Raw genomic sequence first — 22,805 nt, forward strand, 5'->3', positions numbered from 1 at the left:
TTTTGGTATTTGGATCTATCAACGTCAAATTAGGGATGAAGACCAGCAGTTAACAAACGTTTATTATAATTTCATTTAAAAAATAATTCACATGAGATGTAAATAATGTTGCTTTACATTCAATTGGGATTCAAGAAATTGTTCTACAATAGTTGCAATTTTTTTTCCCTTTTCTGCATTTTAGATGCAGAATTCGTCACACCAATTAGTATTTAAAAAAAAATAAAAAAATTGTGTTGATTGGTGGACTGACAAGACTTAATAAGAAATAGAGCGGGGGGAAGTTTGAAAAGGACAAAATGAAAGAAAGTAAAATGTGGGCGGAAGATGGAGAATGGAGAAAGAAATAAGAGAGAGAGAGAATCAAGGGGGTTGTCTGTGTGGGCTTTTGATACAATCCCAGGTTAGGCGGATCTCCTGAGTCCTGCCCTTCCCATTCAGATTCTCATTCACTTCCCTTCCCTTCCCTTCCTTTCTTTCTTCTTTACACATAATAATAATAATAATTTCTGTTTGATTTCCTCTTCCGCTCTTTCATCCTCTGTGTAATCTGTTTCCGTTTCTCTACAAAATCTTCCTCAATCTGTATATAACTCAGCAATAGCACGCGCACACTCTATTTGTAAGACTTGGTACTCTCTCTCTCTCTTTCTGACTCTTGACTCTGACTACCCCTCTCATTTTCATTCTCTTTTTTTATCGTTTTCTCGCCGCAGATCCCTTCATCTTCTCTTTCTTTTGTCTTCTTTGTTCTTTTTCCCCTCTCTTCTCCCTCTGTAACGTCGACTTCCCTTTTCGATCTGGACCGTCCGATGCTTCGACCTTTCTCCCTTTGACTGACTTCAACTCTTCTAATTTTTGCTGGTGGGGACTTGGTGGCACTGAGCTTCTACCATGGGCCAGTGTTACGGCAAGACCATCCCCACCGTTCGGGACTCTGATGGAACAACCATCACCTCCGTCGCCGGCGACGCCGATCACCCGTTACCGGCCACTCCGGTCAACAACGTTCCCTCAGTCAAAAACACACCTGCTCGATCCTCTGCTAACAGTCCTTGGCCAAGCCCTTACCCTCACGGTGTAGTAGCAGGTGTGACTCCTTCTCCCGCCAGGTCCACGCCTAGAAGGTTCTTCAAACGACCTTTTCCTCCGCCGTCTCCGGCCAAGCACATTAAGGCATCGCTCGCCAGGCGATTTGGCCATGCGAAGCCCCCGACGGAGGGGCCAATTCCCGAGGATGGTACAACTGAGCCTGATCAGTCGCTTGATAAGAATTTTGGATACAACAAGAACTTCGGCGCTAAGTATGAATTGGGGAAAGAAATCGGCCGGGGGCATTTTGGTCATACCTGTCACGCCAAGGGCAAGAAAGGAGACCTTAAGGACCTCCCTCTTGCTGTCAAAATCATCTCCAAAGCTAAGGTAGCTTCTCCTTTTTTTGTTTGTTTTTGTTTTTGTCTTTTTTTTCCTCTTGAAAGCATTGGACTTGTCAGTTATGTCCAAGGAGACTGCTCCATTGTTTTTCTAATCATTTAGCTGCGCTCGGCTATTTTGAGCATACAAGATAACAAATTTGCAATAGGCAAACTCTTAGCAGCAAATTATCTAATTGTTACCTTTTCCTTTTGGATTTCTGTGTTTAGAGGGTAAAGTTCGAATTTTTTAAAGATGGATGAAACATGTAAAGGCCTAAAAGATCCATCAAACCTGTTGAAATCTGCAAATGGCAAATCTTCCAAATGTCGTTCTATATTTGGTTTCTAGTTTCAGATATTCTAAAAGCATTTATACTCTTCCTTGTGGACTACTCCTAAATGTATGAGGTTACGTGTTATGAAGGAAGGTGTTACAGAGAAACAGATGTGGAAATGATGAAGAAGATGGAGCATGTTCAATACTGATTTCATGTGGGGTTTTCGTTTTCACTGAAAACAATTGCCATCATCCGTTTGAGGAAATGCACCCTTGTAAATTCTGTGATCCACTGCTAAGCTCATTCTTCGGCTAAAGACCAAAGAATTATACTGTGTATGATCTGTTTAATCCAACCAAATCAGAACTGAGATCACTCTTTGGTTAAAGAATTTTTCATTTTCACTGAAAATTGAAGAATCTTACTGTGTATGTTTTGTTAATCAAACCTAAACAAAATTATATGGTTGGTTGGAGTTTCCTCCGAATGGCATATACTTTGTATACTCAGGACAGGCGTAAACTGATTTTAGTATCCAGAATCAGCAAGGTTTTGTGGTACAACCTGGAAATTGGAAAACAAAAATAAACGTTTTTCGAGAAATTGAAACTGAAAAAAGGTTTTGCAGTATTCATTTGGCCCTGGGATTCATATTAACTTTAGCTTGCTTGTGAATAAGGTCTTGTTTTGGGGTTGATCAAAGGTTAACCTGTAATAGTTTTCATTTGAAATGGTATTTCAAGTGAATCTAAAGATTAGTTGTTCTTTTTCCATTTTGGAAGCTCATATATTGCTGCTTTTCTTCATATTCGGTAGCCTAACATGAACTTTCCATTTTGGGCATATAATACATGCGCAGGCTATACTGATTTGAGCTGAAATATGCTCATAGGTTTTCACATCCTTGAATTTGGTATGGATTATTGGAGTATTTCTGTATCATCTAACACATGGAATGCGCGTTGCTTTGGTTTGTAAAGAAGAGCAGTGTATATGACAAGCTTCATTGAATCTTCTCTAAAATGAAATACTAACTCTGGGAGCTTAAGACCTGAAGGATATGCTTAAAATGTGTGAATTTCTCGCTAAAAGTCATCCCATCTTTCTAAGATTGTGTGCATCATGTTGAATTTCAAAGAAGGCAACTCCTTGTTAATGCTACTTCAAGTCGCGAGACCAGCGTCGCCCAAATGACATTATGCGTGTGAAGTTTGTGACATGTTTATGTCCTAAGAAGATGTTGGTGGAAACAATGATGTCGGGGTGGTCAAAACTATACTTACACATACCTTAATCTTGCAATCAAAAATATGGTTGAATGATTAGATTATCATATAGGTTCGAAGGAGCTTCCCAATTTCAGCTGTCAAAAGACTTAACAATTATGGAATTTATACCTTAAATTTTTGATGAATGAACAAAAATCGTTATTCTCTTTGGAGCGGTGAGGAGGGTAAATGTTGACTTATCGTAGAGATTTATATTAGCTCAATGTCTCTTTGGTGATGGTGGTGTTCGGGCAAGCTTTGCACCTCAACTATTCCACCGGTACTTACTGCCTCCCACCAGCACAAGTACCGGGTAACTTTTCCTACTAAGTTTAGGCAGATGGAAAGAAATCATCTAGTGTTATTTGTCTTTACGCGGATTTGACCCCTGGTCTCCAAGGTTTTCACCCCCTTCATTAACCACTAGGCCACATTTATCTTAGCTCAATATTGGTCAACACATCTTACGATTATTGTGCTGATGGTATGCTAGTGATTTTGAATGCCAAGTGGTCTTTTTAATACTCCCTTCATTTCAAAAACTACGAATGGTCTTGGAGTACAAGGATCGAACCTTCTAATTTGTATTTCAATTCAGAATTCAGACTCCCTCACATAAAATTTAGATATTTGTAATGCCATTAAAAAGATACTGTAATTAGATCTTTTTGCAATTGAAACTTTTTTGAGATATATATGAAAAGTTGTAGTCAAAGAAAAAGTCATTTGACTTCCCAAATAGTAAGTGTCATAGAAAGTGGATCAGAAGGAGCAAGTGCTTTAGAACACTTGAAGCGATTGCTCAAATATTATGCTCTATGTTTTGCCAGCTATATGCTAGGGAAAGAATGCTGACAAGGCATCTAGATAGAACTCATTCGTTTCTTTTTGTATTTCAAGTAACTCAACTCTATTAGATATAACATGTCTAGCAACTTGTTTTCAAACTTATTATGACTTGCAATAACCATTTTAGTTGAAACGGGTTTGTTGTTGTCGATGTTGCTTGAGGGAATAACTATCAGTATTTCAAGAACCTTTTTATGCATAGATAAATTTAATCCAGTCTGCAGCTTTACATTTTGGCAATCCTATCGTTGATTCATGGTGAAGTAAACATCATGTTTAATTTTTTCTATTTTCTCCCTTTAAATGCTAGACTAGGTGCAGAGTTTTATTCGCTTCCTTAAATATTCGTTGCATTTATGAATAAGAAGGTTTAGATTGGGAAATTTTTACAGATGGAATGCATCTAACCGTTGTGTTGAAGACTATTATCACGGGTTAAATCATAAAGATCGCAAATTATAGGTCGTGGATTACTGTAATTTATTAATCTAGTGAGGATGTAAATTAATGTGTATGTACACAATTTATGATGTTAAATTCGTGTATTACATGCATGTACTATTTACCTTTTTGCTGCATTTTCTACCTAGATCTACTCCTGTATTCACTGAATTATGTATCAAGTTTTCTTATCTATCATTTTAACGCGGCTGGCCTTTTTTTTTTTCTTGAAAAAGTTTAACGCAGCTGGTCTTGTTCTCTTTTTTGTTGGTATGTACACTATAATGGAATATAAAGTAAAGTTCGAAGTGGAGCATTCAATTTTGTTTTTTTGAATGGGTATGATGTCATTATTTGGTAAAAGACCTTGACTGTATTATCTTACGTGAATCATAAATGAACAAGATTTTAAAAATCTGTAGCTTGACTGTATTAACTTACGTGAAACATAAATTAACAAGATTTTAAAAATCTGTATGTTTCTTTTATGGTCTGAGTCTATCAGTTCTGATTCTCTTACTTCAGGATTTTGAGGGAAAGAACTCTTTTGCTTAGTTTCATTAGAACTCTAGTGGTTGATACCCAGTCATCATCACAGAATGCTGCTTGTTACCCAATGTTTATTGATTTGCTGAATGATGTTCAAATTTTATGTCCAGATGACAACAGCAATATCCATCGAAGATGTGCGCAGAGAAGTGAAGATTTTAAAGGCTCTTTCATGCCATAAACATCTTGTCAAATTTCACGATGCTTGTGAGGACGCAAATAATGTGTACATAGTAATGGAGTATGTACTTCATCTTCCATTAATGTATTGTTTTTCTTTTAACTTCTCATACACAGATTTCAGTAACCAATGCCAAGTCTGGAATTTTTCAAGATCGTCAGTATTTTGATTTAGTAATGAGCAGATAGTATTCTCCTCCCACTAGGAGAGCTTTGTGCCTTATGGTCGTTTTAACTTTTGAGTATGCAGATTGTGTGAAGGAGGGGAATTACTTGACAGAATATTGTCAAGGTAAATGAAATGCTTTACGTAAACTAAGTAATCTTATTTGGGTGCTTGTAGTTTGTATTTCAATGTTCTATATTTCTATTGCAGAGGTGGTAAATATTCAGAGGATGATGCCAAACTTATTGTTGTCCAAATTCTAAGTGTAGTTGCATTTTGTCATCTCCAAGGTGTGGTCCATCGTGACTTGAAGCCTGAGGTTTGTAGGCATTCTATCTGTGCAGACTAGTTGCTTTCTGTTTCCTTGTGGTATTGTGGTTAACCATGCCTTTTCTATTGCTGGCATCACAGAATTTCCTTTTCACCTCCAGAAATGAAGATGCTGACATGAAGCTTATCGATTTTGGGCTTTCTGACTTTATTAGACCAGGTAACTTTCTTAGAATCTGTATAAGTTACTGTACCGCCAGTCCGGAGCAGTCAGCTAGTTTAACACACAGTCTGTCCGTTAGAAGAATTCTGTTCCGTGTGTCACTTTAGCAATGGATTGCTGTTAGATGTGACTTATGCATGAAATTTCAACGTGCTAGCAGGAGTGAGACTGGACCCATAGTTGCCTCCATGCCCTCTGTATCAATTAGGTTTCTGTATTCTGTGTGTCTGGTGATTTAAACTAGTCTACTAGTAAAGTATACCATTGAAGTCAGTAAGAACTTGAGTACTTAACCTTAAGAAGTACTAGACTTGCTCCACGATATGATTGTCAAGTACCCCCGGGCAATGTCTTTTATGCTTGCTTCTGGACCTAATTAGGCTTCTTTAGAGCCATCCCAAACTGTTCTTATGAGCAGGATTCTGTTACTTTTTAAATTAGTTTTTCCTTCTCACATGAATGTGAGCTGGAAGGTGTGACACCATGAAGATTGAAGGTGTTACAAGTGGAGGTACACTTGAATTCATTTGGATAGAAGTAGTTGCGACGGACCAACAATCTCTTGGAATCGGTGTGGATTTGGTGGAGAACTGAACACAATGGAATTAGAGAATCCCCATAGATGATACCAACTAGTTGGAGTTAAGCTTTAGTTGTTACTGATGCAATTAGATTTGGTCTGGGTTTGACAAACGCATTTTTAGATTCGTTAGAGATTGTATGACAGCATAAGGGTAGTTGTGAGAACTAGAGAATTCGTAGTTTTAGGGGACTCATCATTTTTAGACAAATCGTTAAGTTGTAGATTGGAACAAGCTCCAAATTGCAGATGTATATAGGGGATTCAAACAGCCAACTGCAAGTAGTTTGGTATTGAGGCATATTTGTTGTAGTAGTTCTATACTTCTATCTCACATTAAGTTATTAGTGACGAGCTAGTAGTTCATTCTTTGGTATACATGGAGTAAAGCACCTTTAAGGTTTGTATTTGAATGTTTCATTGGCTTCATGATTCCTCGCAGTCACTTATTTCCATAACGACCGTTTGATTACCCACAAACTCTATGCTCCTACTATTGATATGTGGCCAATCTAGAAGTTTTGTTGGCGTGTATTATTTTCAAAGAACACTTAGATCAACTCAAGAGTTTATTTTTCTTTGACCTATTCCACATTTGCTGTTTCGCAGATGAAAGACTTAATGATATTGTGGGAAGTGCATATTATGTGGCACCAGAAGTCCTCCACAGATCTTACAGCTTGGAAGCAGATATCTGGAGTATTGGGGTGATTACCTACATTTTGTTATGTGGAAGCAGACCATTCTGGGCAAGGACAGAATCTGGAATTTTTCGTGCAGTATTGAGAGCTGACCCTAACTTTGAAGACTTGCCTTGGCCTTCTGTGTCCCCTGAGGCCAAGGACTTTGTAAAGAGGCTTTTAAATAAGGACTATCGTAAGAGGATGACTGCTGCTCAGGCTTTGAGTAAGTAATTAACCCCTTCCATAAATTCATTGGTCGATTCTCAGCCTGTTGTTTTTTCGTATGAGTTTCAAAAAATTAATGATGGGTTAGCTTGACTGAACTGAATTGTTGGAGCACAGTACAATGTGTTTAGAGGCGACCATTGTCCATATAGGGGATTGGATGAGATATTCTTATTCTCATCACACTATGTTCCCAGTTTATGGGGTACTTTTTAATTTCAATTCATGGGATGGTCATGATATATGGTGAAAAACGTCTCGTCAGGTGTACTTGCTGTGTGCTTTAAGCTTTTTCAAATTGGAGGTGTGGGTGGGAGTGGTGTTATTGTTGCTAAACATTTGTTATTTTTAGCTGAACCATATTCTATATTAACTTTTATTGGGTGTTTGATATGTCCATGCACACAGTTGTTAAAATATATAAAGTAATACATATTTTTCCAATTTCAGCGCATCCATGGTTGCGCAGCGAAAGCCATCCTATTCCTTTGGATATATTGGTCTATAAGTTGGTGAAGTCATATCTGCATGCTACACCTCTCAAACGTGCAGCACTAAAGGTATGGTGTTTTCTTTTTCTTTGTTTTTCCTTTTCCTCAGTTGACAATTATAATAGGGGATGAAAAACATCTATATTGTGCAAGCACATCTTCTAACTGAACTATATTCTCGTACTTAGAATATTTTGGCATTCATCTGATTTACATCCAGAATTATTGTTGAAGACCCTATGGCATGCCAAATAGTTTATAGAAGGTAACTAGGGCAGTTGGGTTTCGGAGACTAATTTACTATAAGTACTAAAACTTTTGGTAGTCCAGAAGAGAGCAAACTGATGGCTGATTGTTCTCGGTATCAAGCAACTAGGAAGAGGTAAAAAGAAAATAATTGAGTTGGAGAAGCAAATGGAAACTGGAAAACAAATACGTATTTAAAAATTTCTTAAAACAAATATTGAGTATGTAAATATGATCAATGCAGTTGGCAGGATATGTCAAATTCTACACAATCAACTTTTGGCTCTCATTCTAACTTTGCTATCTTTCCACCTCCAAGTCTAGATTTGGAATGCTTACTGGCATATATTTCAACACCATTCTGCTTTAAGTATCAAACTTTCCTCCTTGTATAGGCTCCTGCATTGTACGCCTCAGCTGGATAGTGAGTGCAGAGTCCTCCTGTCACCATATAATATATTACTAACGAGCCATTTCCTTGCTTTTGCTTTGGAGCTTTTCTTATTAACAATAATTTAGAAAATGGAAGACTCCATTGTAGCAATGTGGAAAGTCGATTAATAGAGAGTTCTCTTAGCGCCTTGCCCCTGAGAAAATGGTTATCTGGCATTGATTGTTTATTGTTATATATATATCGGATAAAAATGTCATTTACTTCTCACCTTAAATTAGTCTCATGATTTACCCTGTTATATTGGTCATCTTTTTGGTGATTGATACGGAATGTCTTTTATTTCATGAAATTCTTTGTTATGGTGCTGTTTTCATGGATGGGTTGCTCTTCTGATATGCAAATTTAACTTGGATCAAAATATGATCAGAATCTAGTCACGTAACAATATGCAGCAACAACAACAACAACAACCCAGTATAATTTCACTAGTAGGGTCTGGGGAGGATAGTTTGTACGCACCTTACCTCTACCCTGGGGTAGAGAGACTGTTTCCGATAGACCTTCGGCTCCCTCCCTCCAAGAACTCCCCACCTTGCTCTTGGGGTGACTCGAACTCACAACCTCTTGGTTGGAAGTGGAGGGTGCTTACCACTAGAGCAACCCACTCTTGTCAAAACGTAACAATATGCTAAGTTTTAAATGTTTTTGTGGCTGTATGTGTTCAGGCTCTTTCTAAAGCTTTAACGGAAGATGAACTGGTTTACCTTAGAGCGCAATTCATGCTTATGGAACCTAGCAAAGATGGACGTGTTTCTCTTGAAAACTTCAAAATGGTTAGTATCTTGACAACTTCTCTCCCTGTCTTTCTTAAAATAAATTAATACTCAATGATTTATGAGACTGAACTGTTCAAACATAATAACAGAGATGTCAGATTTCTCTTTAGCTATCTCTCTGTCAGTTGTGAAATCAGAAGTTACAAGCAGAATGTTTTGAAACTGCAGGCTCTTATAGGAAATGCTACTGATGCTATGAAGGAGTCAAGGGTGCCAGATATTCTGAATGCGGTGAGATGCATTTGATCTTTATAATTAGTTTTTAAACAATTTTTCACTGGTAGATAGCTGGTTAAGTTTCAGTGGAGAAATATGTAGCCTGCTTCCATCTCCGAATAATTTAGCAAGTGTAGCCAGCTATTTTACCACTGAAGGCTAGCTTCCATGCATATATTTTCTTGGACATTTGGGAGATCTGCTTGTGGACGTACATGGAGATCTGTCTTCTGACCTATCCAAAATGATTTTTCTTTTGAAAGGCTCAAATATGTAATTAGCATTTATGTCTTCAATCATTTTGATCATTGTGTGAAGCCTATTATCCTTTTACGTTTCAGATGGCAACACTGTCATATAGGAAGCTGGACTTTGAAGAATTTTGTGCTGCTGCAATCAGCACATATCAGTTGGAGGCCCTTGAGGGATGGGAGCAGATTGCATCAGTGGCATTTGAACATTTTGAGCGAGAGGGGAATCGGCCTATTTCAGTGGAGGAATTGGCTAGGGTATCTTTCTATTACTATAGCTGTTAAGTACTCTTCAATATTCAAAAAATTCTTGTTTGAGGAAATTCTGAGTTTGTTTTCACAACGATGCAGGAGTTGAATGTAGGCCCAACTGCTCATTCCATTCTCAGAGATTGGATAAGAAGTGATGGAAAACTTAGTTTACTTGGATATACCAAATTTTTGCATGGTGTGACTCTTCGTAGTGCACATATGAGACATCATTAGCATGTGTTTTTCTCCATTTCTTAACCTACTCATTTGGTTAGTGTTTGACAAAATGATAGAGATCAACTATTGATTCCAAAGAAAAAAAAAAGGTGTTGATGATATGAAAGAGATTTTTTCCTTCTTTCTTTCTATTTTCCTTTACAAGTGGGATTTTGGTGGCAGGCGAGATTTATACATATACGAGTTTAATAGAGTAGAGTGGCAAATTACTTGGAAGTTCTTGAGTGGCAGGAATTTGTTCATTGAGTTGTGTGTAGGTCAGGGATTTCTTTTATTTGAATTCAGTTCTTACTTGCACAGAAAATTTTAGAAACTAAGTTTGTCGTTGAGGGTTGTACTTTCATCGAGGCGTAGAGACTTCCAAAGTGCAGTAGCATATTTAATAGTTGTGCAAATGAGAATGGGATTTTACACAAATGCCGACCATATTTATTGTTTACTTTTTCTAGCTATATATAGATGCATTGATTATATACAACCATACACATATAATACATAAATTATACATATATTATATCTCCACTGGTTATTTTTAGTTTAAGTAGTGGTATAGCCGGCTATTAGGGATAATTCTTCAGATGGGGATATTGATGTTGAGTTTCTGACTTCCTGTTTCCTGTAATTTACTCTTCTTTATTCTTTCTAGTGATTAGTACAAAATAGAAATACTGTAGTCTGGTCCAAAATGTGAAAAACCAACTGATGAAGCCCCATAGAGTTATAGTAAGCGTTTGGACATAAAAATTATAATTTTTATAAAAAAGTAATATTTGGAGTTAAGTTAAAAAATGGTATTTGGAATTTAAAATTATGTTTTGATATGATTTCACTTGAAAAAATATTCAGTTGGAAAAAGTTTTTCTGAAGTTTTGAAAAAGTATTTTTTTGAAAAATTCATTTTTGATTTTTTTTTTTCAAAAATTTGAAAAATTTCATGGAGAAACTGGATCATAATCTCTCCAACATTTGGATTATATAATATTGTATACCAAGTGATTGTCAAATGCGGAGTCACCACCTAGATCATCTTGTACGTCGTCTGTACAATTAATGAACTTACGCGAGTCCGAATAAGAATTAGTTGGAACGCGAATTCCAAACAAAAAGGATAATTCTTTCTAATACTATCAACTATTGAAATAATATCTTTATATAGTTGTTATTTCTATTCTATAAAATATTTGGAGCTCTCTTTTCTACTATTCTTAGTATATGCCAATTTAGAATATATATGCTATAAGCCTGTAGGTACATATGTTCCGCTTTTACTTCTTCAAGTATGACAAAAGAATTATTTCGAATCTTTTGTACATATGTTGTACATTTATATACTTCGCACTTTGTTCTTTGTTTTTGTTCATAATATTTGAGCTAAGTTAATTTCTATGTTATTTTTGCATTTTTGTGATTTAAGCTAATTTTAATAATTTATAAAATATAAAAAATTAAAGTTTCAATGTACCCTTCTCTACCAATTCCGTCATTCTCATAACAAGTGTTACTTTACAATAAACTGTGGACATATCGTCCACATCTACAGCATAACAATCCCTAATATTCCACCACCCTTAATTAAATTTCAGTCTTGGGAATAGAAAAATCAAAATAAAGACTAAAACAATCAGAGTCGGTGCAAATTCACGTTAATCAGAGTCGCACCAGGTTAAAAACTAAAACAATCCCTAAAGAAACCGGTATTATCATGATTATTAAGAATGTATATTCTACAAGCAACATTTAAATGATGATGTGGGCTGCAAATTTAACAGAAAGAGAACAAGAATACAGAAAATAAAACGATAACAAATTCAGTACCATTACTTTAAGCTAACCCAATGACAAAGCATTGGAAACAAACAGAAGCATTTTTAGTCATTATCATTAACCATCTCCTATCCCTATCCATTCCTGGCCTCGATCTCTACCATTCTAAGAATCTAAAAAAAAAACAAAAAAAAAACTGAGAATTATAGATTCTCAAGCCCTAAAGCAGGGAACATAAAGATGGTGATGTTGGTGGTGTTTATCAATTTCTCCCTGAACGCAGCGGAAGTGTTCAACATGGCACGGAATAGTAATATTTCCCTTGTGATCAAAACCATAAACTTCCTCTGCCTCTTTGAGTAACTGAATGAAAAGTGGATGATTGAAGTAGGAAACAGGGACTACAAATCTTTGTTGCTCTTCTTCTGCTTGCCCTACTTTTATAGCCAGATACCCTTTGGGCAGTACATCTTTTTTCCCCTGTTTTTTCCCTTGATGATGATGAATAAGGAGGTGAGAAAAGTGCAGATGTTTGTTAAGAAGACTCAGACTCCTCTCTCCACCACCCATTTATTAGTTAATCCTAGAAAAGAAAGAAGAAAGAGGCTTTTAATTTTACTATTTAATGGAAGGAAGGAGGGCTAGAGATTAGAAAGGATGGCCTGTTTGAAAAGGGTTAAAGAAGAATATCGGAGAGACCTTGGGAAGTTAGTCATGGCTGAATTTGGAACATATAGGAAGATAGAGAAGAACAGAAGAATAATGTGGAATAAAAAGGTTTGATAGAGATTCCTAGACCTATTGCAAAACTCGTATACGGTTATACGGGCCCATCCGTTGAGGTGTATGTATTTGATTTGGTATAACGCTTTAATAAAACTAAAAGAAAATATAAAATTTTAAGTAATATTTGCGTGCGCTTCGAATCATAACCGGATCTTTACGCAAATAGTTTCATCGTTTACTTTTTTTTTTTAGTTATATACATAAATTATATATTAATTATATATAAGATATATATATATATATATATATATATATATATATATAAAATATATAAATTATGCATATATTATACTTTCGCCGGTTATTTTTAGTTTAAGTAGTTGTGTGGACTGCTATTTGAGTTAATTCTTCTTATTTTTTTCTTAAACATTAAGAACATGTTTGGTCATAGATTTTGACAGCTTGTTTTAAAAAAAAAAAAATTAAAAATTATATTTTTCATGAAATATGATCAATTTTTGAAAATAAATTTGAATTTGGTTTTTCAAGTTTCCAAAAATTGCCCTAGGTGAAAATTTTCTTTCAGCTAACAAAATTTTAACTTTTTTTTCCAAATAAAATACATGTTCAAACACAACTTTAACTTTCAATAATTATTTTTCAACACATCTTCAAAAACTTATCTTTTAAATTTCAAGTAAATCTATGTCCAAATACCTAGCTAAATATGTAACTCTATTGTCATTTTAGTTTTATTTAACCTTATTCTATACATAAAAAGACTTTTAATTTTTAATTTTCTAACTCTTAATGCTATATTTTCACAGCCGCATAGTATCACTATCACATATGTAGAATTCTAAATTTTAGTAGTCTATATTTCTCTTCTTAAAACTCTACACCGGATCAAGCATCACTACATAAGTCGAAAATGGAGTATATAAACTATAACTAAATATTCCCCAGATATTGATATTCTTCATTTGTTCCGTTAGAGCTACAATGCCGTCTGAGACTCGTGGAAGGACAACTTATTAGTGAAGTCAAAAGTCCTAAGAAAGATAGATACGTGGCAGAAGGTGAGACACGTGGGAAAACAAAGGTCTTCCCCCTCTCCTGAGATGAGATACTACCTATAATTTAGGTATCAAATTTCCACCATATATTGAGAATCTTATCAATTCTCTGGAATTTTATTGCTACCAATCAGAGGATTACACTTCCTAAATTGGAGCCCATGAATTTGAAAAAGACCTGACCATATTTGATTAGAAAATCTTGGTAATGAATGGTTATCACAATATATGAAGCAAGAAATTAAATAAGATCCCATGGTATATATAAATCGGACCTTATTTGGAAAAATCGCTTTTCTAATTAGGGATGCAATTCAGACTCATATTACCGGATGATACGCTGTATAGAGTGTTTACTGTATTTAGGGCCTGATTAATTGAACTTAAAAAAAATTCCTTATTTTAAGATGACTTTTTTTCATATGAAGTTTCAAAAGAAATGCTACTTCTTGAGTGTGTTTGTGTTATCGGAAAAATCGGATAACGTTAGATTTGTGTATGGTTCTAAGGATATGCGATACAATTCGATATAAATCGCGTAGAGAAATGGAAATATGTGTATTGTTGACTGTAAGAATGAAAATAATAAGCAAAAAGAATGAATAAGTAAAACAAGCACAAGGGGATAACTATCAATATAAGAAGTGATCTTTTTTTCCGGCCTCCCCTAACTTACAAGGATTCCCCCTTTATAGAAGAGGGTCATTACAAAAAACAATAAAATAAAACATATAGTGGAAGGCCGATGATGACTTGTCTCTTCCTTGATTCCCGCCAAGATTCTCTATCTTGGTATGGTTGCAACGGCTCTTGTCTGTGAGCTCGATACTAGCCCGAACTCGTTACTGGGTCGGGCCCCTTCGGTCTTGGATCGAGTTCGACCTTCGAGATGGGCGTCGCGCATTTCCGACCTTGAAGCAGTGCCTTGCGGATCGATTCAGTCACGGGCTCGATAGGATTATCGAGCCGCCTCCTCGAGCGACCTTCGGGCTCGAGGTTCGTTAGTACCGACCTCAGAGCTCACTCCCAAAATCTCATTCCGACTTCTTAACACTCGAACTCGATCGAACGTAGGCCGAAATCTATTTCGACCGTATACAGATAGTCCCCTCATTTCTCGGAAAAGGATGTGGCGAGAAACGATATGATTTCCCAGCAGCTCGATCAAATATACACTAGTGTTTTTATCGATCCCGACCATGACATATGTAGTGCTCGATCATCATATGCGTCTTCATAGTCCCCGACTTTATCGAGGATACCCGAATTTTTTCTTCCCCTGTGGGAATTGCTAGTTACCTTCGGTCTTTGGTGACTGGAGAAGATCATCAGTGATGAATGCGGAGGGGGTTCCTGTCTTTTCAACGAGGCCCAACATGCTTTGAATCGGGTAACTTCTGATGGCGTTTTCACCGCTTCTTTTACACAGAGTTGTAGGTAATTCTAATGTTTCTCCTTTTGTTTGCAGGCTTCGATGTTGCATCACGAGGCTTTTCTCCGAATCAGGGAGGAGCATGATGCCGAGGTTCGGAGCCTCACTGAGAAGAGTGACTCGTACAAGCTTCTTAGTGAAAAAAAACTTCAAGTAGATTTGACAGCGGTTCGGGAAGAGCATGAGGATATATTTGAGCAGGTATTCCGAATGTTCCATGATAGTGAAGATGAAAAAGAGATAACCACTAACGATCCGATTCTACAGGTTCGGCAGAGGATCGAGCAGATTGGACGGCTTAATTCACTGGTAGATGCGCTGCTGGCCGAGGCAGAAGAATTTAAAAGGTGTATGGATAACCTTGCTTCGAAAAAAGGAAGCCGTCGAAGCTCAGTTGGAGCACTCCGATGCCTAACTTCGATCTGCGAAAGAAAATGCTTTGGGTCTGATCGAAAATATGAAAGAGCTTCAGCATTTGTTAGATTTGGCCACTTTAGATAAAGCAGATTTTGCCAAAGAACTCGAAGTGGCCAGATCTGAAGTGGTCGAGGCCAACAAAAGAGCCGATGCCAAAGTGGCTCAGTTCAGGATCGATGTCGAAGTTAATCAAGCCAAAGCAGCGGGCATGGTCGAACATGCAAAGTGGCAGGCTCGGAGAGAGGCTCTCGAAGGGGTCAAAGCTCAGGGATTCGATATTAGGGCCGAGATTGAAGTTGCCAGGGCGGAGGAGAACAGAGCTCGGAGGTTGACCTTTCCTGAGGAGGACTCCGATGACTCGGGGGAGTCTGAAGACGAGGACGATACCGAGAATACAGCCTCCGATGAAGATTGAGTCATTTAGGGCCTTAGGTCGATCGCTGCGTTCTTGTGATACCGCTTTCGGTTTTTGTATAAAGAACTTCCTTTTGGAAGAGTAGCCGCCTATGTACAAAAATTTTGTAAATACAAATCTTTCTTCTTTTTTGAAGAGAAATGGCCTTTCAAACTAAATAGTTAGTTTGAATTTAAATCTCTGTTGCATTCGGGCCTCGTGGGTAGTCCCCTTTGCTTTATCAGGCTCGAGCGTCCTTCAGCTTAATTAGTCAAGTGTTTGTTTTAATTCGAAGAAATGAGTAGTTTTGCTCGAAATAATGTAGCCCGTAGGCGTAATAGTCGAGCGAGTGATTGCTCGAACTCGAAATAAAGGTAGCCCGTAGGCTTAGCAGTCGAGTGAATGATTAGAACTTGATGCAATATAGCCCGCAGGCGTAATAGTCAAAGTAGCCCATAGGCTTAATAGTCGAGTGAGTGATTGCTCGAACTCGAAATAAAGGTAGCCCGTAGGTTTGGCAGTCGAGTGAATGATTCGAACTCGATGCAATGTAGCCCGTAGGCTTAATGGTCGAGTGAGTGATTGCTCGAACACGAAATAAAGGTAGCCCGTAGGCTTGGCAGTCGAGCGAATGATTCGAACTCGATGCAATGTAACCCGTAGGCTTAATGGTCGAGTGAGTGATTGCTCTAACTAGAAATAAAGGTAGCCCGTAGGCTTGGTAGTCGAGCGAATGATTCGAACTCGATGCAATGTAGCCCGTAGGCGTAATAGTCAAAGTAGCCTGTAGGTTTAATGGTCGAGTGAGTGATTGCTCGAACTCGAAATAAAGGTAGCCCGTAGGCTTGACAGTCGAGCGAATGATTCGAACTCGATGCAATGTAGCCCGTAGGCTTAATGGTCGAGTGAGTGATTGCTCGAACTCGAAATAAAGGTAGCTCGTAGGCTTGGCAGTCGAGCGAATGATTCGAACTCGATGCAATGTAGCCAGTAGGCTTAATGGTCGAGTGAGTGATTGCTCGAACTCAAAATAAAGGTAGCCCGTAGGCTTGACAGTCGAGCGAATGATTCGAACTCGATGCAATGTAGCCCGTAGGCGCAATAGTCAAAGTAGCCTGTAGGTTTAATGGTCGAGTGAGTGATTGCTCGAACTCGAAATAAAGGTAGCCCGTAGGCTTGACAGTCGAGCGAATGATTCGAACTCGATGCAATGTAGCATGTAGGCTTAATGGTCGAGTGAGTGATTGCTCGAACTCGAAATAAAGGCAGCCCGTAGGCTTGGCAGTCGAGCGAATGATTCGAACTCGATGCAATGTAGCCCGTAGGTGTAATGGTCGAGTGAGTGATTGCTCGAACTTGAAATAAAAGTAGCCCGTAGGCTTGGCAGTCGAGCGAATGATTCAAACTCGATCCTGTTTGCATAATAAATCTTGAGCATAGAATATCGGTAAAGAAGAGAGCTTTCTTTGCAGGTCATTAGACATGGGTTCATGTTTTGCGTCAGGGCTCAGGCCAACTATATAAGCATGGTTCGTTTTGACCGTTTGGCCCTTATAACGTTTCTCGTTGAGACACTGTTTGTCATGAAATAACGAAGTAACTTCCTTTGCTATATGGATGGTATCGATCTCTGGTCGACTTTTGCTTTTTCGTAATGGACCTAGAAGTCAACTGGTCATCTTCAACTCTTATTTTGGATTGATATCGATTGTGCACATCAGTCCAAGTAATAGCTGGGTACTCGATCAGATTTTGCTTCAGCCGCCGCGAAGCCCTCGAGCTCCACTCATTTAGACTTTGAGTGAAAGCTTGAACAACCCAATCGTCTGTGACTGGTGGCAGATCCATTCGTTCCATTTAAAAGCGAGCTATGAACTCCCTTAGCATCTCGTTATCCTTTTGTATTACCTTGAACAGGTCCGACTTTCTGGTTTCGACCTTTATGGCTTCGGCATGAGCTTTTACGAAGCAAACTGCAAGCATAACAAAAGAATCAGTGGAGTTAGATGGTAAATTATGATACCATATCATTGCCCCCTTTGATAGGGTTTCACCGATTTTTTTTAATAATACAGATTCGATCTCATCATCTTCCAAATCATTGCCCTTGATGGCACACGTGTAAGAAGTGACGTGCTCGTTGGGGTCGGTCGTTCCATTATATTTGGGTATTTCGGGCATACGGAATTTTTTGGGATTGGTTTTGGGGATGCACTCGAGGGAAAAGGCTTTTGAATGAATTTTTTCGAATCTAGCCCTTTTATCATTGGTGGAGCCCCCGAGATCTGGTCGACCCTGGAATTATATGTTTCTACCTTTTTATCGTTGGTTTCGACTCGTTTTGTGAGTTCCTCGAGCAATTTAGTAATTTCGGGAGTAGTCCCCGATTCTTGCTCATTTGGCTTCTCTATGGCTGGTTCTGTTATGTGGGTGACTTCTCGAAGCGAATTGGGCTCCGTCCTGCTTTGTACATGAGTTTGGCTCTGCAACTGAGCTATCGCTATTTGCTGGGCTTGTAAAATCTCGAAGATCATCCGTAAGCTGACTCCGATCTCCTCCACGTTATCGAGTACCGCCCTGAATGCTTCTTTCCGGTTCGGAATGCTGATTCGCCTCTAGAGCTATTTGTGAATTGACATCCAATGATACTTCGGCTCGAATTTCGGGTGCTTCAATTCGAGCCTCGGCGCCTTCATCGAGTGGCCTTCCGGCCCCGAGTGCCAAGTTGTTGGTTTCATCTTGAAGGCCGTCTTCGTGGTCGATAAGTGAAGCCATTGCTGATTTGAAGTTGCAAACTGGCGTGTACTTTAGGTTTATATCAAACGATCACTGTTACCCTTAGCCCCACGGTGGGCGCCAAACTGTTTACCGGAAAAATCGGATAACGTTAGATTTGTGTATGGTTCTAAGGATATGTGATACAATTCAATATAAATCGCGTAGAGAAATGGAAATATGTGTATTGTTGACTGTAAGAATGAAAATAATAAGCAAAAAGAATGAATAAGTAAAACAAGCACAAGGGGATAACTATCAATATAAGAAGTGATCTTTTTTTCCGGCCTCCCCTAACTTACAAAGATTCCCCCTTTTATAGAAGAGGGTCATTACAAAAAACAATAAAATAAATCATATAGTGGAAGACCCATGATGACTTGTCTCTTCCTTGATTCCCGCCAAGATTCGCTATCTTGGTGTGGTTGCAACGACTCTTGTCTGTGAGCTCAATACTAGTCCGAACTCGTTACTGGGTCGGGCCCTTCGGTCTTGGATCGAGTTCGACCTTCGAGATGGGCGTCGCGCATTTTCGACCTCGAAGCAGTGCCTTGCGGATCGATTCGGTCACGGGCTCGATAGGATTATCGAGCCGCCTCCTCGAGCGACCTTCGGGCTCGAGGTTCGTTAGTACCGACCTAAGAGCTCACTCCCCAAATCTCATTCCGACTTCTTAATACTCGAACTCGATCGAACGTAGGCCGAAATCTATTTCGACCGTATACACATATTTGATTAGAAAATCTTGGTAATGAATGGTTATCACAATATATGAAGCAAGAAATTAAATAAGATCCCATGGTATATATAAATCGGAGCTTATTTGGAAAAATCGCTTTTCTACTTAGGGATGCAATTCAGACTCATATTACCGGATGATACGCTGTATAGAGTGTTTACTGTATTTAGGGCCTGATTAATTGAACTTAAAAACAATTCCTTATTTTAAGATGACTTTTTTTCATATGAAGTTTCAAAAGAAATGCTACTTCTTGAGTGTGTTTAACCAAATTATTTGAGAATGTCTATTTCAGTATCAAGGGAACAGTTCGTATTTAGTCGATCTCTTTGCAAAGTGATTAATTTTGTGTGTCACATTAAGAAAAAGAACATGTAAAAATGCACTTTACAATTAGCATCATTTAAATTAATAAATAACTTTAAATATTTTTTGTGAGAGATTTTAGTTATGTATCTAATTAGAGACGGGGTAAGAATTGAGAGATTTTGAAAGACATGTTTAAATTAAGGAGTAATAGTTTGGTTCAAAATTCTTTTTATAAGGTTGTCCCGAAAGAAATTATAGTCTTGTTTCCTCTCAAAACAGCAGGAAAATTGTTTCAGCACACAGTCACTTGGTATTTTTTTTTTCCCCAACAACCTTGACCAAGTAACTCAGTTTTTCTAAATAAGTACTTTTTCTTTGAAAAGTATGAAGTTTTATTTTCTAAGAAAGCTGATTAAACAGGCTATTAACGCTCTGGATGTAAGATACAGTCAAACCTTTCTATAACAGTTTTATTTGTTTCGAATATTTTTGGCTGCTATAATAAAGTATTGTTATAGAGGACATATATTATAACATAATATAATATTCGATTTCGAGAATAACTCGACTTTTATAGTGAATAACTATTATAGAGGGATAAAAATCTGACCGTATATATGAAAATGCTATATAAACAGCTCTACAATCTTGGCCACTCACTACCCAAAGTATCAAGAATTCACCAATTATGAACATTACTACTATATAGAAGAGCCTTGGAAGCAGCTGGGGGTCGTCATGCCAGCTTGCCGACCAAAGGATAATTTAGTCATTTTAGTTAAACTATTTCACATTATTTGCTTGTTCCGTGGGCTTTAATCTTTATTGTGGACCACAAATGTAACGACCCAGCCAGTCGTTACGAGTATTGTAACCCCGATCCCCTAAATTATATTTTCTCTATGCTATATTTGTGGTTATATAACTTGTGTGGATGTTTGGTTTGGAGCCCCGAGGGCTCGGGTAAGTTTCAGATGGGTTTGGATTGTACCGCGCTCTTATTTGATGTTTCGGTGTCGTTTCTTTTGGCATAAAGGGTACCACATGCAGACATCTAATTTTGACCCTCCCCAAAACCTTATACCTTTTTAGTTCTTGGATATTTCTTTAGTTCTAATTTTGTTATTTAGTGTTAGTTTTATTCTAATTTAGATGTACACAATATAAGAAATTAGCACGTAGTATCTTGCTTTTCTCTGAAATTTAGTTTTTTACTATTTTAATATGTACATATTATTTACTTTTTCCTTTAACAAAATTTGTGACCTCATGTCATTTTCACAAAATAAAAAAAAATCAGAGAGTAGAGAGATAGAGGACGGAGAAAGAGAACACAAACCTTTCGGACATCTCTCTTCTTTCAATTTCACGCCTCATCTTCAATCCATAGTCTATCGTCCTAACTCAAATTCTTTCATCTTAATATCTAAACCCAACACTCAACTTGTAACAAAACCACCGAAACAACATCACGTGATGACCTTGAGCCTCTATTTGTATCTCAAAATTTCCTCTGGTTCGAGGTTCTATTTGGTCAAGGTTTCGATCCAATCTCTGCTGTAAAGATCTATTTCTGGTCAAGCTATTCTTGGTCTTCTCATTAATCTGATATTGAAGTGTTGCTGCAAAATATTCGAGCCACTGGAGCTGGATAATCGAGGAAAAGACGTAATAGTGGATTGAATTAACGCAAGTCGAGGTAAGTGACTTGTTTAATCTTGTGTGGGAGAAATTTCCCTTAGGATTTATATTGTTAAGATAATTGTGATGTATTGAAAGTCGTGCACGCGAGGTGACGAGTGTGTACAAGGGCTAAATGTGAAAATTTCTAACTTTAAATTGTGTAGATCTCTGTCACATATTAATTAAATTATTCTATCATGTTATATTCATCATCGTTATTCTATTTTCATATGTCCTACTTGGCTCACCTTTTCCTACTAATTGCTTTACTTATTTAGTTGAAGTTTTGTTCCCTTTTATTTTGTGCTCATTATTTGAAGGTTGAATTCCTTAATTGAGTTGTTAAATTATGGGAATATCGATTATTGAAATTGGTATAAAAATATAAAAGCCGTAAATCATATTGAAATAAAAGTGTTAAATTATTAAATATTATTTTGTTGAGTTGTTCACTCTCGAATATTTTGTTCAGATTTTTGTATACATTGTGATTGAGCTGTGAGCTCCTTATTGTGAAAAATATTGTTATTGTTGATTTATTTGGCAAGTCGAAATATTTGGGCACTTGAGGTGCGAATTGTGATATTGATACACATGTGGTGGTATAAGGTCTGGGTGTTGAAACGCATGCGGTGAGATAAGGTGGGTTTGATATCCGTGGCTAGTAGGGGAACTACTAGAAGCCATGCAGTGTGATAAGGTGGGCTAAAACGAGGGATGCTATTTCGGAAAAAAATAATTTTTAAAACTAAATGTTAAGGCTCCCGCGGTGATATAATAAAAGATTGTGAAATTATTTATGATCTGGGACTACGATGCGGTACATCGGGAGTGACCCTGCTGATATTCCTCATTTGGGGTACTTGTCTTTGTTTGTTTTGTTTCCCTTAATATATAAATTCATCTTCCACTAACAAAAGATTACATGTCACTCTTGCATCGCCAAATAAAAAAAAAGTGATTCCTTAAAATACAATTAGCAATATTCAAATGTGACCACAACGCCATTATACTATGTTATGGATGCTTTGCTTTACACAACTTTAAAATATTGAGATATGGAGTGATAAAAAGGGGAAAAGACAAGGAATAAAAAAAACAGGCATAAACGAACAACTTTTTCAACATTAGCAGCGCATAATGGGCAGTTTAATAAAAAATCAAATAACTGGTCTTCTTAGTGGACATACTTTTAACTAAACATATAATTTTTCCACCTAAAAAAAACTATCAACCACCACTCCAATAGCATAAGACAATTAGAGAATACAATACTCTTTCCTCTAACAAATACACACAAGCACATATGTAGAACATACCAGTATGTGACCGCCAACTTTGTGGTACGGGCATAAACACACCGCCTCACTACCAAAACACCACTAGATACCTTTTATTATTATTATTATTATTATTATTATTATTATTATTATTATTATT

General features: G+C 37.4%; 2 protein-coding genes across 2 annotated transcripts; one reads left to right on the plus strand and one right to left on the minus strand.

The window, feature by feature from the left end:
• Positions 1–281: 281 nt before the first annotated feature.
• On the plus strand, positions 282–10,171 carry LOC104086185 (CDPK-related kinase 3). The gene is made up of 11 exons (XM_009590382.4): positions 282–1,422; positions 4,911–5,041; positions 5,231–5,272; positions 5,357–5,465; positions 5,558–5,636; positions 6,829–7,125; positions 7,578–7,687; positions 8,984–9,091; positions 9,263–9,325; positions 9,652–9,819; positions 9,913–10,171. The coding sequence occupies exons 1-11, from the start codon at positions 895–897 to the stop codon at positions 10,045–10,047; spliced, it is 1,770 nt and encodes a 589-aa protein (XP_009588677.1). The 5' UTR covers positions 282–894; the 3' UTR covers positions 10,048–10,171.
• Positions 10,172–11,842: 1,671 nt separating this feature from the next.
• Positions 11,843–12,589, minus strand: LOC104086184 (auxin-responsive protein SAUR32-like). The gene has a single exon (XM_009590381.4). It carries the CDS (start codon positions 12,382–12,384, stop codon positions 12,028–12,030), a length of 357 nt encoding a protein of 118 aa, XP_009588676.1. The 5' UTR covers positions 12,385–12,589; the 3' UTR covers positions 11,843–12,027.
• Positions 12,590–22,805: the final 10,216 nt, after the last annotated feature.

This window comes from Nicotiana tomentosiformis, chromosome 1 (assembly GCF_000390325.3).
Source record: "Nicotiana tomentosiformis chromosome 1, ASM39032v3, whole genome shotgun sequence".
Taxonomy (NCBI): Eukaryota; Viridiplantae; Streptophyta; class Magnoliopsida; order Solanales; family Solanaceae; genus Nicotiana; species Nicotiana tomentosiformis.